Source organism: Culex quinquefasciatus, chromosome 1 (assembly GCF_015732765.1).
Source record: "Culex quinquefasciatus strain JHB chromosome 1, VPISU_Cqui_1.0_pri_paternal, whole genome shotgun sequence".
Classification (NCBI taxonomy): Eukaryota; Metazoa; Arthropoda; class Insecta; order Diptera; family Culicidae; genus Culex; species Culex quinquefasciatus.
The window spans coordinates 35,467,355-35,483,915 of NC_051861.1; the positions used below are offsets into that span (position 1 = coordinate 35,467,355).

The window sequence follows — 16,561 nt, forward strand, 5'->3', positions numbered from 1 at the left end:
ATCTCATTTAATTTTCTTGTTCGTATGACCACAGCATCCAGCGAGTTGGGAGTAAGATTTGCTATTTTCCCAACGCTTTTGCACACGAGGGACAGGGGAGACGATCATGGCTTTCTACCTAATTTTGGGTATACCGATACATCTCCGCCACCCACGTTCGAGCATCCGCCCACGCGTGAGCGTCGGAAAATTCTGTGAGCAACCGTCCCTTTGCACTCGCGAAAATCATCGCCAAACCTCGAGTCGCCGAAACAGGTGCTTGGACCCCTCGGAGGAGCGCCATCTTGGAAGTACACCCAAAATTCAGAGTCGAGATAATCGTTCTCTCAAAATTTATTGAGGGCTCAGTGCCAAAATCGATAGAATAATGGTACCAACTCACACCATCATAACAAATGAGTTCATTCGTTAGTTGAATCAATAAATCTCCAACAAGTGTCATACATCGACTTCTGGCTTCTCCTTGGTCACCAAGCTGTGGTGGCCGAGGCAGCTAAGTCATTGGATTGGTTTGTCAAAGGTCTCTGGTTCAATTCCCGTTGTCGACACTTTTGGTTTTTTGTTTGACGGATGAACTTTTTTTGCAAATGAACCTCGAGAGAATAGTTCTATCGCCCATCTCGAGCTGTGTTCTCTGCGTCCGTGAATGGTACCACTATTCTCTCGTCTCGAGACCATCATTCTCTCGGACTAGCGCTGCCAGTTTTGGGTGTAGAGTCGTCGTCCCAAAGACGGCTGGCAGCGGCGAACGACGGGTGTGTGTCTTGGCTAACGGCGGCTTGCGACGTGGAAAACCGACGCCGGAGCCAGAGTGACGACGTCGATACGCTTGTTTGGGACACGTGCGAGAAGAAGATCAACTGGGGAGGACCGAAGCCGGAGGGCGCGTTAAAGTGATACACGTGACGGGGACCTGTGGGCCGTGCGATTAACCGATCTGCACGCTGTTAAACCGCCGTGCGGCAACGGGGATTGATTGTGGAATCCAAACCAGTGTTTTCGGCCAGTCGGTGTGTCTGCGGACACGGGAGAAGCGCCATCTACCGTTGGCTGCTGCAGAACGAGCGAACCGTCGCTCGAGACCCGTGCTGGTGCACGTGGACGACGAACTGGCGTGCTGCTGACGTCTACCGAGCGCGTCACGTCGAGCAACGTGTCTCGGGACACGTGGGAAAGGGAACGAAACCGGCCTCGCTGCGGCGACGCCGAGCCTCCCGATACGCACGTGATCATTCCGCTGAACCTGAGCAAGCTTCGCGACCCGTGCTGGTCGTGGCGTTCCTGGAGGAGCCAGGAGAATTAAGAGCTCAAGACAAGTTAGAGTTGACGTAGTTTTTTTTTTATTTTTATTTTTTTTTTTTTTTTTTGGATTTGGATTTGGTGTTGTGGTCAGACATTTCCGGAAGTTAAAGTGTACAATTTGTTTGTTTTCTATAAACCCGCCCAGAGAGTCTCGCCGGGGATTCAATCTTGCTCCAACAGCCTCCATAATTGTTGGAGTGGCGCCGCACTTCGTGTAGAAGCTGTTGGGTGTTTCGGAGGGAGCGAAAGGAATCGATAAAAATATATTTAGAGCCCTTTTTTGAAAATTAGTAGATTTTTTTTGTGTCACGTTCAAATTTATTGAAGATTTTTTCTAGTTTATTGAAGAATAAAATATAAGAAGTTTCTGTGATTTGAACATAAGATTTTTAGAGTATCGTTCCGCGAAATTTGCAATATTCGAGCGTGAAAAATCACTAAGCCTAGTTATCGTCCAGTGCACCATGACGTGACGCAATGTTTGAACTGTTTGCAGTTTGAGCATGGTGGAAGGAACTGTTTCATCAAGAATCGTTGTGCAACCTACGGATGTGAGTACAAAACTCAAGCTTGCAACACAATCAACGAGAACATCGATGCCAAATGCTTCAATGGCGGTGGCAACCATTCGACCAAGAATCGAAGCTGCCCAAAATGTGCTGAGTTTGTGAAAATTCGGCAGCAAGCGACGACGAGGCACCAACCAAATCGTCGCAAAACACCATTAACATTCACGGACGTGGATTTTCCTGCTTTGGCGTCACCAGGAGCGGGATCTGTTCGAGTGGTTCCAAATCTGCAGCTATTACCGTTAAATCAGCGGCAAAAAGTTGCAGAGAATTCAACACCTCCAGACTTCAGTCAGCAACAGAGGGAAAACCAACCAGCATCAACGGATGAAGGCAGTAGTGATCTGTTTTCACCACAAGAACTTCTGAACATTTTCATCGAGATGACAACAACTCTGCGTGGTTGCAAAACTCGTGCAGAACAAGTGAGAACGCTTGGAGGGTTTATCTTAAAATACATTTTGTAGTTTAGTCGTTATAATTATTTTGAATATTGCACTGAATTTATTTTTTTAGTTTAAAGTTAGCAATAGTTGTTAAAGTGATTTTTTTTTTCATTTTTACCCAAATGCATTCTTTTCATTGCAAAAATGTAAAACAATTTGAAGAAAATAAATGAATGTGAACAGTTAATAATAAAATGAAGAGTACAACAGAGATGAAAAAAAAAACACGTTTAAGGAGATATAAGACTATGACAAAGGTATTTTAAATGTTAAAAATACCGGGGTCGTACCACACTTCGTTCACGACAGGGATCAAAATTACCACTTGAAAGGGGCACTTGCTGTGTGAGTGAGCAGAGAATGACCCATTTGTTAAATTTTATTTTTTTTTTCATTGAAATTATTTTCATCCTAAAAGATTTACTTGATTTGTAGTGCATCGATCCCTGTTTTCAATCCATTACATTTTCAAACCCAACGCTCGCAAATAAATCGCATGATAAAACCTTTGAAACTGCCACGGGAAGCATAGAATATTATGCAAATCACCACACAAATCCACCGTTACTGATACTGACGGTTCTGCTGCAATGCAGAGCTGTAGCTTTACCGATTTGGCACGTTTGAACCGTTCCAAACAAATTGACCTTTCTATAGTCGAAAATTCGACGACATTCAGTGTTCACTTGAGAGTTTAGATTTATAGGATGTTGTTGATTTTTTTTATCGATTTTTTTTGTCATCAAAAATGTTTCAATAGTTGAGGTTTCACTTAAAATTTAATTTTTTTTTGAAATTTTGAAAATTTGCAAGAAATTTGCAAATTTCAAACTCTGCTGCAAAATTAAAATCCACACACTTACCCTGGTCAGCGAGCTCTTCCGGTGGCCATCATCGTCATCCTCTTCCCCATACTCGATGGCCTGTGGCGGTGGTGGCACTCTCGGCAGTGGCCGTTTGACCGCCCGCTTGCAGCGGTACCGTTCCGGGTCCGGGTTGATGACGTCGTACGGCTGCGGAAACCGATCACCACCGTCGATGGCCGCCGGTGGGACATTTTCATAAATATTCTGCGTTGATTTTCCGCTCGCTGGCGGCGTCGGCCTTTGTGGCAGGTGTGGCACTTGTTTGTGCTGGCGGTACGGGGAAAATCGATTCCGGTGCTGCTGCTGCTGATGGCCTGGCCCGATAATCTCCGGTGTGATGTGCTCGAAGCTTGCACTTGTGGTTATTGGTGGTGCTGCAGTGATTAAATTAGGTTCATGAAAAATTGCGAAAAATGCAAAATATTTTTGAGATACAATGAAAGAAAAAGACAAATTGGAAAATAGTCATAAAAAATCTTATTCAACTCTTTGGAAAGCTGTTTCTGAATGACTTATTATACAATCATCAAAAACTAGAAATGAAAACTACAGAGAACTTTCTCGTTGGGAGCAGATGGGAATCGAACCCAGGACCATTCGCTAACAAAGCGAACATTGTAACCAGTCAGCCACGGCCGCTCCATTTGATATCTCGGGATGAGATGGACCAAATTGGCTGAAATTTTGAGTGAAGACTCTCAAGACATATTCCGTTTGCGTGACGAAGCCTGATTTTAAAATTTTGCTTTTTTAAAAAATAAAAAAATCAAAAACTGACTGACTTTTTTAATATGAAAAACATAAAAATATTTTTATCTTTTTTTAAATAAAGTTTTTGAAAATCTGCCTTCGTCGTGCACACGGGACCGGTTTAACGAGTCTTCACCAAAATTTTGAGCCAATTTGGTCAAATCAGTGTTGAGATATCGTGGCAACCGTTTTTTGAAACAGCTAACTACAAATAGCTATATTGCCGATTTTCATGTATGTTACCCCTAAATAATTTTATTACAAATGAGCCAATTCAACAAAAAATTACTTTTTGAACCTGTGATGACCTAGATCAGCCAGGTTTGCAAAGAAGTTTACGACTTTTAAATTTATTTTTGAAATCTAAAGATAAAGTCGAGGTTATCGTTGTCGTTTCGATAATTCTAATGACGATAATTTTATTGACGATAACTCATTTCTAAAATATTTCTAAGATTAACTTGTTCCAACTATATCATGTAAAATTTACAAAGCTTCAACAAGATTTTTTTTGTTAAATGTACTAAAAATTAAATATTTTACAAATTTGATATCAAACGAAGCGAAATTGTGTATGCTTTTTCAATTTTATAAGGGTTTTTTGTTAGAGAGCAACTCTCTACGAAATCGGCCGATTTCGACCATTTTTATTTTTTGTATTTTTTTATTTGACTCAAACTTTGTGGGGGCCTTCCCTATGACCAAATAAGCTATTTTGCGTCATTGGTTCACCCATACAAGTCTCCATACAATTTTGGCTGCTGTCCATACAAAAATGGTATGCAAATATTCAAACAGCTGTAACTTTTGAGTGAATTTTCTGATCAATTTGGTGTCTTGGGCAAAGTTGTAGGTATTGTTGAGGACTTTTGAGAAAAAATAGGTACACGGAAAAAAAAATTTGGAGATTTTTTTATCAACTTTTTTTTCACTAAAACTCAATTTCCCAAAATACTTATTTTTTGATTTTCGAGATTTTTTGATATGTTTTAGGGGACAAAAATCCGCAACTTTTGAGCCATAGAGAAACATGGTCAAAAAATCTGCCGCCGAGTTATGTATTTTTGAAAAAATAGTGATTTTTGGAAAAAATCGAAGTTTTATGCAAAAACAAGTTTGACATTATTTTTTAATGCAAAATTGAATTTGCAATCAAAAAGTACTTTACAGATTTTTTGATTAAGGGCTCCGTTTTCAAGATATAGCCACCGAAAGTTTAATTTTAGCGAAATATTTGCAGTTTTTCAATTTTTAAAAATAGTGACCATGAGTGACCATTTCTAAAAATATTTTTTTTGAAAAGTTCATAAAATTTGTTATAAAATTGTCTAAGAGACAATGAAGATTGGACCTCTGGTTGCTGAGATACAGCGGCTTAAAGAAATAGAAACACGAAAATTGAAGTTTTCTAAGTCTCACCCAAACAGCCCACCATTTTCTAATGACGATATCTCAGCAATTAATGGTCCGATTTTCAATGTTGATACATGAAACATTCGTGAAATTTTCCGATCTTTTCGAAAAAAATACTTTGATTTTTTTTAAATCTAGACTAGCATTTTAAATGGGCGTAATATTCAAAAAAATAAAAATAAAAAAATGAATTTTTTTTCCGTGTACCTATTTTTTCTCAAAAGTCCTCAACAATACCTACAACTTTGCCGATGACACCAAATTGATCAGAAAATTCACTCAAAAGTTACAGCTGTTTGAATATTTACATACCATTTTTGTATGGACAGCTGCCAAAATTGTATGGAGACTTGTATGGGTGAACCAATGATGCAAAATAGCTTATTTGGTCATAGGGAAGGCCCCCACAAAGTTTGAGCCAAATCAAAAAATACAAATAAAATCCATTTCCGGTTTTGGTAGAGAATTGCTCAGATATTAAAATTTTCACAAAATACCGCCTTTTAAAAAAAACTCAAATTATCATAGTTTGCAATATCAAACAAAACGAAAGCTTGTTAGCCACGGCGTGTTTTCTGGGCAACCTTGAGGAGAAAAAATAGTCATCGCTACTTTTAAATGTGCCTTATAGGAAATTTTCTCAGCTTTCCAATGCTTCTAAGAGCGAAATGTTTCATCGAGAAATTTCTGAGATATTTTTATTTTAAGTTTTTTGGTTTAAATTCCTTCATGATTAATTGGAAACTTTTCAATAACAGTTCAGAAAACTTATCAAATGATGTGTTTTATGTGTCATATGCCCATAAAAATATGCAAAATAAGACAAGAAACAACTTTGTTAAAGGTTGCACATCGAAAAACATTTTAAAAATTAAGTTTTAATCGATTGTTTGAATATGTGTAATTTGTTCAGGAAATAAAATCATAAAACCGTATTAAAATATATGTTTACAAGAATTAGTAGATTATAACATAATTTTGGTGTATAAATACCAGCCATCTGCACTGAATTAGCTTGGATTTAGCTGATAAAACCGAAATTTTTGCAGGTTTAAGATTGTTAAGGGTATTACTTGATATTTGTGAATAAATATGATATTTCCTTAACTAATCATTAACCAGTTGCATGGATATCAATGCCAAAACATGTTATTTACTCTAAATTGAACTACAAATTACTGTGGACAGTTTCAGGAGAAATACTTTTCATGAGTATGAAAGGTTTAGTTTCTTTGTAGGAAATGATCAAAGAATCAACAATATTTTAAAAGTCTTATCTTTTTAAAAACGATTTCCAAGTACCTTGAGTTTTGTTCAAATAACTTGCTTGAAGGCTTCTGTTTGATTTTTTGTTAAATTTATATTTTATTTTTGTGTGAACCAAAAACAAATTTTGAAGGTGTTTTCAACATTCTCAGTTGAAACACACGAATTTTATTGCAACTTTTGAATACATCTTACACAGTTAAATATTTATAAAATTTTATTTTTACTTCATACTCATGAAAATATTACTTTTGAAGTTTGCAACAGTAATTTGTAGTACATTTACGATACTAAATCATGTATTGTATCTATGTTCTTGATTCATTTTTGTTTAAGGAAATATCATATACATTCAAAAAATCTAATAACACCCTGGCTAATTTCACACCTGCAAAATTTCTAATTGTATCAGCTAAATCAGAGCAGACCCGTGATATAGGTATACAAAATGATGTAACAGTCTTATTGATTTTAGTTTTTTTTTTTTTAATTTAAATACGGTTTTATGATTTTACTTACTGAATAAATCCCACATATTCAAAAACTCAGTTAAAATATAATTGTTTAGCGTTTTGCAACCTTCCACAAGTTTTTTCTTGTCTTATTTTGCACATTTTGATGAGTAAATTAAACATAAAACACATCATTTGACAAGTTTCTTAAAATGTTATTAAAAAGTTTCCAATAAATAATGAAGGAATTTAAAACAAAATGTCTCGATGAAACATTTCCCTCTAAGAAGCATTGAAAAGCTGATAAGACACATTTGAAAGTTGCGATGACTATTTTTTCCTGAAAAGGTTGTTCTAGAAAACACGCCGTGAAGCATTTCCGCTCTACTAGGTTTGTATTATGAAATACTCAAATTTTCACAAAATACTGTATTTCATCAAAAATACTAAAATTTTCATAATTCCCAATACGGGTATCAATAGAACAATTTTTGTTATAGTTTTTCGCTATATCGAATTTGATTTTCATAAAACGTTTTTTTAATGTAAAAATACTCAACTTTTCATAATTCACAAAAAAATTAAGCGAGATCTATATACAGGGTGTTTGGTTCATGGATGCGGTACTTGGTGGTTCCCTAAAGGACCCCGAAACATGAAAAAAAGTCTTCTACGGCATGGTCGAATTCTCATCCTAAACCGAGTTAAGTAGAATTTACTGTTTTGAGGAGTTTCTACACTAAAATCGATTTATCTCAAGATTATGATCATGAAAAGCTTCGCTTCTGATTTCATGTGAAAGCTGAGTAAATTTCACGATAAAAAATGATTTTTGAAATTTTTTAAACTTTAGTTAAGTCTGCCTACAGAGCCTTTACATTTTTTTCTTGCCCTAGTGTTGTTGGTTTTTTGCATTTATTTTGCGTAAATGGCAGGTAAATGGTTTGTTTTATGTATCAAAACGATGCTCCTAGATCCTCTCTACAATTCTCTCTAAATAACCATTTCCCGAATTCTTTTCCTAAAGCCGCCATTTTAATTTTATTGGTGAAAAAAATCGAAGCCAGAAAACCTGATATGGTACCTTAATAAATCAAACCGACGCCTGACAGAGCATCGCGCAAAGCATACTTGATCAACGCGCGCGCGGCCGCATGTTTGCTGGAAGGAGGGTGACAGTAAGAAAACAAACCACGTGTGCCCAATGCATTGTGGAAAAAGTTCGTTCCAGAATTGTTTCATTACCGGAGGTATTTTGTCTCGCGTTCTTTTGGCAAACAGGTTAAAACAAAAGTTAAGGGACGGCTATTTAAGGGAAAGAAGGTGTTAATTATTAAAATGAGTTAAGATGCAATAGGTCTCGTTGAAGGATTTCCACTGTTGTTCAGTGTGCGGATCGTTTGATCCACACAGGTGATACAACAATAAATAATTAAGTTGATTAAACCAAACATTTAAAACAAGCCCATTGACAATGCAAATAAATGTTCAGTTAGCAGGAAGTAGATACTTTGCTTTTTTAGAGTTCTACTTTTTTTACATTACAAAAAGGATAAGTTGGATTGTTTAAATCCAAGATGTATCTAACTTATTTCTTGCGTACATAGGACAATAGCATACATTTCCATCAAGCACCAAATGTTGGCATATCAACACCTTTTTGTTTATTTAAAACTTTTGAAAAGCGTTTTTAATTGAATAGCTCAATCAAGACCTAAATCGGAATGTGATCATAATTTGATAAAAAATATCTAAAATTTCAAAATAATAGTACATTAATTTATTTTCTGAGAATTTAGGAATTTAAGAATTTAAGAATTTAAGAATTTAAGAATTTAAGAATTTAAGAATTTAAGAATTTAAGAATTTAAGAATTTAAGAATTTAAGAATTTAAGAATTTAAGAATTTAAGAATTTAAGAATTTAAGAATTTAAGAATTTAAGAATTTAAGAATTTAAGAATTTAAGAATTTAAGAATTTAAGAATTTAAGAATTTAAGAATTTAAGAATTTAAGAATTTAAGAATTTAAGAATTTAAGAATTTAAGAATTTAAGAATTTAAGAATTTAAGAATTTAAGAATTTAAGAATTTAAGAATTTAAGAATTTAAGAATTTAAGAATTTAAGAATTTAAGAATTTAGGAATTTAAGAATTTAAGAATTTAAGAATTTAAGAATTTAAGAATTTAAGAATTTAAGAATTTAAGAATTTAAGAATTTAAGAATTTAAGAATTTAAGAATTTAAGAATTTAAGAATTTAAGAATTTAAGAATTTAAGAATTTAAGAATTTAAGAATTTAAGAATTTAAGAATTTAAGAATTTAAGAATTTAAGAATTTAAGAATTTAAGAATTTAAGAATTTAAGAATTTAAGAATTTAAGATTTTAAGAATTTAAGAATTTAAGAATTTAAGAATTTAAGAATTTAAGAATTTAAGAATTTAAGAATTTAAGAATTTAAGAATTTAAGAATTTAAGAATTTAAGAATTCAAGAATTTAAGAATTTAAGAATTTAAGAATTTAAGAATTTAAGAATTTAAGAATTTAAGAATTTAAGAATTTAAGAATTTAAGAATTTAAGAATTTAAGAATTTAAGAATTTAAGAATTTAAGAATTCAAGAATTTAAGAATTTAAGAATTTAAGAATTTAAGAATTTAGGAATTTAAGAATTTAAGAATTTAAGAATTTAAGAATTTAAGAATTTAAGAATTTAAGAATTTAAGAATTTAAGAATTTAAGAATTTAAGAATTTAAGAATTTAAGAGCGGCCGTGGCTGACTGGTTACGGTGTTCGCTTTCTAAGCGAATGGTCCTGGGTTCGATTCCCATCTGCTCCCAACGAGAAAGTATAGGAAATATTAATCTTGAAACTCTGAACATGAACGAAAAATCAAAGTCGCCCGAGTCGGGGTTCGATCCCCCGTCCTTTGGATTGGTAAGCAAAAATGCTAACCACTAGGCCATCACGGCTTGGTGAGCGACGTCTGGAATTAGGAATACTGTTACTATCAAACTATATACGCGCTGGGTCCTTGTCCATTTGACAAGGGTTCGGAAGTTCTAAATAACGTTTGAACCCGATTGGTGCAAACGTTCTTTAGGGCGGGGCTTGTCGATAAAAGCGGAGGGACCTCGCGCTCGGCTAGCCAGCGTAGAAATGGGTCACCGAAGCTCGGCAGAGCTAACACCTTCCAAATGCCTATGCGAGTTATTTGCATGTATAGAATGTAGATCTAAAAAAAAAAAAATACATGGAAACAACTCAATTTGTAAGAAGCGACCGCGTGGTCCCGTTTGGTTGGTTGCACACACACACACACACACAACAAACGAAAAAAGGAAAAGACGAAGTTTTTCGGGTAAGGCTTGTTTTTAATAAATTTTCATATTAGGCCGTTGCAAAAAGAAGTTTGAAAATTGAATTTACGAGCCATGGTTTCAACATTTGAATGAAACCGGCTCCGTGGCTTAATGGTTACGGCTTCTGCTTCACAAGCAGAAGGTTCAGGGATCAAATCCTGGCCGGTACCTTTGAAATTTGGTATCAGGAATTTGAACTTTGAATATGAACAAAAAAACGAAAATGAATCAGGTGGAATTCGAACTCACACCTCTGGATTTGTGGTCTGGGACGCTAAGCAGTCGGTCATCAGAAGGTTTACACTCTAACAGTGAATTGATCCGTAGTGTTGAAACATGTTATCTTCTCATATTAAATACGCGCTGATCCCTGATTTGCCTGACGGGATTGGAAGTCTAAATATAGAGTTTCCTTCAGATGCTTGCTTCTATGTTTAGGCGGGGCCGAACAATGCCCAGCGACCTCGGAATTGGACCGCAAGGAGCTCTGTCATTCTGAAACGGGTCGTTGGAAGCAGCGCGAGTGCTATCACCACCTAATACCCGGGACTGAGATAAATTGTATCAGCATTCGGCATATACAATGCCTGATACAAACTATACTTTCCCATAATATCACTACCGGTTAGCGGGTATTGGATTGGATCACACACACACACACACACACACACACACACACACACACACACACACACACACACACACACACACACACACACACACACACACACACACACACACACACACACACACACACACACACACACACACACACACACACACACACACACACACACACACACACACACACACACACACACACACACACACACACACACACACACACACACACACACACACACACACACACACACACACACACACACACACACACACACACACACACACACACACACACACAATGGTGTCAACATTTGAATGAAAAGGTAGTTTCCAAAATATTTGAGTATTGACGAAAATTTTATTTTTTTGCGAAAAAAAAAGTTTTGCATTGGAATTTCATAAAAATTATAATATTTTTGATGCAGCCCAATCATGCATTTTCAATGCAGAAAAATGCATTTAAGATGGTTTTCAGTTGATTTAACTTCTATTTTCATTGAAATTTTGAAGTTTTTTTTTAATATTTCAGACAAATTATGGAAGAAGAGGGGGCGGGGCGACATAAACTTTGAAAAATATCTGCAGCAGCAGCCTTATCAGAGTTTATGTTTTATAAAATATTGAAATATTCATAAAATGTCGTAATTTTCCGGAAATAATAAATTTTTCATATTTTGTAAAATGGGTTTCAAACGAAGCGAAATTTTCTATGCACTTTCAATTTTGTTATGTGTTTTTGGGGGAAAACTGTCTTATTATTTTTATTTTTAATTAAAATAAATTATTAATTATTTTTTTATAATTCGCAATATAATTATCAAACGAAGGGAAATTTTGCAATTACACTTTCACTTTTTTCTTAACGTGAAGACTTTCATCATTGCCATAATTTTATGTTCAAAGATATAAAAATGCGTCGCTATCTATATTTTGATAAAATTCCTTCTACAAGTTGTTTAGAAAAGTGCCCTACACAGGCTAATTCCTTTTGGTAACGAATATCCCATTCTTTGCAAAGTTATAGAGATCGTCATTAATCAATGATTGTCAACTAGGACGTCAATGATTGCACACATACTTATATAAATTTTTAAAAACATTTGATTTAGACCAAAAGCGTCGGAAAGGAAAAAGCTTTAAACGTCCAAAGATGCATGTTTGTAGGAAATTTTACGGCGAACATTTTTCCCTCTTAGAAATTGCAATTTCGACGCTCCAGTGCCGAGATTTAGTATGAATTGTTTTTTTTTTCAAAATTTCTCAGAATTCATAAGCAAGGCCTACTAATTACACGACGTTGCATGCATATGTCATAAAGATCAGGGTATGCTTTCTTATAATAATTTTGGCCGCTGAATCCGAATCTGGAATCTAATTTCGTGTAGTGATAGCTTTTCGAATTAGACATGATATGGTTGAATTAAGTCGATTTTAGAAATGTATGCCGATAGAATTATCGAAATAACGATCGTCACGACGTTATCGTTAACAACCTCGTTTGAAGGAACAAAAACTGAAATAAAGTAAAATGGATTGGACCCATGTTAAATAACGTTAAATTTCAGTCCCTCCGAAAAAAATGATTTACCTTGCAATCGCTCCACTGCGGAACTCGGCTGCTGCCCGGGGACAGATCCGTTATCGACCGCCAGCACTGTCGTCGCCGTTGACCCGCCATGTTTTACAATGTTAAATCGCTTGTCCTGCGTGACCGGTTCCACGCAACCATCACCCCTACCCATTCCAGCCGAGGGGGGAAATTTATCGCTATTTTCCAAGTGCTGCTGCTGCTCGGGTGGCGTCGAATATTTACTGGCAATTAAAACTTTTGTCGACGGCACTTGGCCACGGCCCGTTGCCGGCGGATTGCCACTTGGGGCAATCGTCCGCCGTTGGGCACACGGACTTGCCGGCTGGTTCTTCGGGCTGGTCTTGATGTAGTACCAATCGCTCAGTTTGCGCTGCTTGCGGGCATCGGCGTCCTCTGCGAGGGGTTCCAGCCCAGGATCACTTTTGAGGCCGCCGTCTGGGTCGTCGTCGGCTTCGTTAATGAGATTTTCATAATGCTGATTAACGGCTTGCCGTTCCGCGTGGAAAGTGTCGGTGATTTTGAGCGTTTCGAGTGCGTAATTTAGCCGGTCCAGCGATTCGAAGCTGGAACCGAGCGGATTGTTGGGGCAGGTGGGGTCGTCGTCGTCATCGGCGAGGGTTTGATCCTGGTTTTGGTAGATGTTGAATGCTGAAAGGAGGTATAATGGGGTGAGCTTTAAGATTTACGATCAATTTATGCTGTTGAAGAGAAGCGATACTAGAAGGACCGTTTAAAAAATTGACTATTTTTTATGCTTCAAGAAATCCAGATGGGTCCAACATCTGATGCCAATATGACTAAAGAGTTGTTATTTGTATCCACAAATAGCATGATCTTTAGTCAGGGTTGTTAAAATATCCAAATATCAGCTCTCAGCAACTCCAATTATCCCGCCTGAATATTCATATTTCGGGTAATTCTCTATCAACTCACACGAAATCGAGAAAAGTTGCCCCGACCCCTCTTCGATTTGCGTGAAACTTTGTCCTAAGGGATTACTTTTGTCCAAATTTCAAGAATTTCAAGAATTGAGTCGTGTGGTGTTCGTTGGGGAGATCGGTGGTCGGTTAGAATCCGCGAGAAAGTATTGGAAGTTTCTTGAATTTATTGATAGAAGGCTTCGCGTTGTCGTGTATATGTTGAATTTCATTTCGTTTTGAAAGCCCTTCCCATAGCAGCGTTGCTCGGATGGCACGCCGACGGTAAGAAGTAAAAAATTACGGGAAAGAGTTAATAATTAAGTTCTTCTCATAGCGTCGAAGATCGGAAAGCAACGATCATGTTTCACTGTCTGGTCTTATCTACCAATAATGAATCGTTGATTGGAAGGTACGCCACCGGTTTAGTTCGTTTAAGTTATTGTTTTAATTTCATTACAATCGGTTACATGGTGTCCTCTTTTCTTTTAGTTCAAATTTGTTGAAAGTAAAAATGTATTCCAACGAGCAGTTTTAGTATTAACTCATCAAACTTTCCATTTTATAAAGAGTAACTATTTTTAAAAATTTACTCGCGCTATCGTATAAACAGTAAAATATACTGATAAGTCCAGTCCATAGCACTACTGCTCGGTTGGCACGCGTTCGATTAAAAAAAAGTTTTTAAATAATCAATTTTGTATCTTTCCGCAGCCGGCTGCCTAAGATTTTTAAAAATTTCAACAGATAAACAAATTGCTTATGGTCGCATCACCTACCACAGTGAATCCTGACCTCATACCCATCTTACTAACCCCTCAAAACTCATGTGATACTTTGTCGGAGACGCAGCTGATTTAGCGGTCCCATCACTCAAGTATCGGACTAACATTCCCATCCACTTCCCCGTGTCTTACCACTGGTCGTGGCCGGCGTCGGTATTGATCAGCATGATAGGGATCTATGAAAATTGCGAAGGGGTAATGATTGGTTCCTACTTTTCATCTGTGGTCCACGGAGCAATTTTTGGAGGTCCTGGTCAATAACGAAGTAGCAGCTACGGGTAGACACCAATGCTATGCTATGCTATGCTATGCTAAATTCAAGAATTTCAAGAATTTTAAGAATTTCAAAAATTTTAAGAATTTCAAGAATTGCAAGAATTTTAAGAATTTCAAGAATTTCAACAATTTCAAGAATTTCAAGAATTTTAAGAATTTCAATTATTTCAAGAATTTCAAGAATTTTAAGAATTTTAAGAATTTTAAGAATTTTAAGAATTTTAAGAATTTTAAGAATTTTAAGAATTTTAAGAATTTTAAGAATTTTAAGAATTTTAAGAATTTTAAGAATTTTAAGAATTTTAAGAATTTCAAGAAATTATTTTTTTTAAGAATTTCAGCAATTTCAAGAACTTCAAGAATTTCTAGAGTTTTGAAAATTTCAAGAATGTCAAGAATTTCAAAAATTTTATGAATTTCAAGAATTTCAAGAATTTTAAGAATTGCAAGAATTTCAAGAATTTCAAGAATTTCAAGAATTTCAAGAATTTCAAGAATTTCAAGAATTTAAAGAATTTCAAGAATTTCAAGAATTTCAAGAATTTCAAGAATTTCAAGAATTTCAAGAATTTCAAAAATTTCATGAATTTCAAGAATTTCAAGAATTTCAAGAATTTCAAGAATTTCAAGAATTTCAACAATTTTAACAATTTCAAGAATTTCAAGAATTTTAGGAATTTCAATTATTTCAAGAATTTCAAGAATTTTAAGAATTTTAAGAATTTTAAGAATTTTAAGAATTTTATGAATTTTAAGAATTTTAAGAATTTAAAGAAAATCAAGAATTTTAAGAATTTCAAGAATTTCAAGAATTTCAAGAAATTATTTTTTTTAAGAATTTCAGCAATTTCAAGAACTTCAAGAATTTCTAGAGTTTTAAAAATTTCAAGAATTTCAAGAATTTCAAAAATTTTATGAATTTTATGAATTTCAAGAATTTCAAGAATTTCAAGAATTTCAAGAATTTCAAGAATTTCAAGAATTTCAAGAATTTCAAGAATTTCAAGAATTGCATGAATTTCATGAATTTCAAGAATTTCAAGAATTTCAAGAATTTCAAGAATTTCAAGAATTTCAAAAATTTCATGAATTTCAAGAATTTCAAGAATTTCAAGAATTTCAAGAATTTTAAGAATTTCAAGAATTTCAAGAATGTCAAGAATTTCAAAAATTTCGAGAATTTCATGAATTTCAAGAATTTCAAGAATTTCAAGAATTTCAAGAATTTCAAGAATTTTAAGAATTTCAAGAATTTCAAGAATTTCAAGAATTTCAAGAATTTCAAGAATTTCAAGAATTTCAAAAATTTCAAGAATTTCAAGAATTTCAAGAATTTCAAGAATTTCAAGAATTTCAAGAATTTCAAGAATTTCAAGAATTTTAAAAAATTCAAGAATTTCAAGAATTTTAAGAATTTCAAGAATTTCAAGAATTTCAAGAATTTCAAGAATTTCAAGAATTTCAAGAATTTCAAGAATTTCAAGAATTTCAAGAATTTCAAGAATTTTAAGAATTTCAAGAATTTTATGAATTTCAAGAATTTCAAAAATTTCAAGAATTCTAAGAATTTCAAGAATTTCAAGAATTTCAAGAATTGCATGAATTTCATGAATTTCAAGAATTTCAAGAATTTCAAGAATTTCAAGAATTTTAAAAATTTCATGAATTTCAAGAATTTCAAGAATTTCAAGAATTTCAAGAATTTCAAGAATTTCAAGAATTTCAAAAATTTCAAGAATTTCAAGAATTTCAAGAATTTCAAGAATTTCAAGAATTTCAAGAATGTCAAGAATTTCAAAAATTTCAAGAATTTCAAGAATTTCAAGAATTTCAAGAATTTCAAGAATTTCAAGAATTTCAAGAATTTCAAGAATTTCAAGAATTTCAAGAATTTCAAGAATTTCAAGAATTTCAAGAATTTCAAAAATTTCAAGAATTT

General features: G+C 34.5%; 1 protein-coding gene across 1 annotated transcript in view; it reads right to left on the reverse strand.

The window, feature by feature from the left end:
- Window positions 1–928: 928 nt before the first annotated feature.
- The window catches only part of LOC119769508, a 198,193-nt gene continuing 182,560 nt past the window's right edge, over window positions 929–16,561 (reverse strand). The window contains exons 5-7 of the mRNA XM_038262225.1: window positions 12,642–13,292; window positions 3,150–3,557; window positions 929–1,281 (exon numbers count right to left, since the gene is read on the reverse strand). Coding sequence (XP_038118153.1) covers window positions 929–1,281; window positions 3,150–3,557; window positions 12,642–13,292 — 1,412 coding nt within the window. The remainder of the gene's footprint in view (window positions 1,282–3,149; window positions 3,558–12,641; window positions 13,293–16,561) is intronic.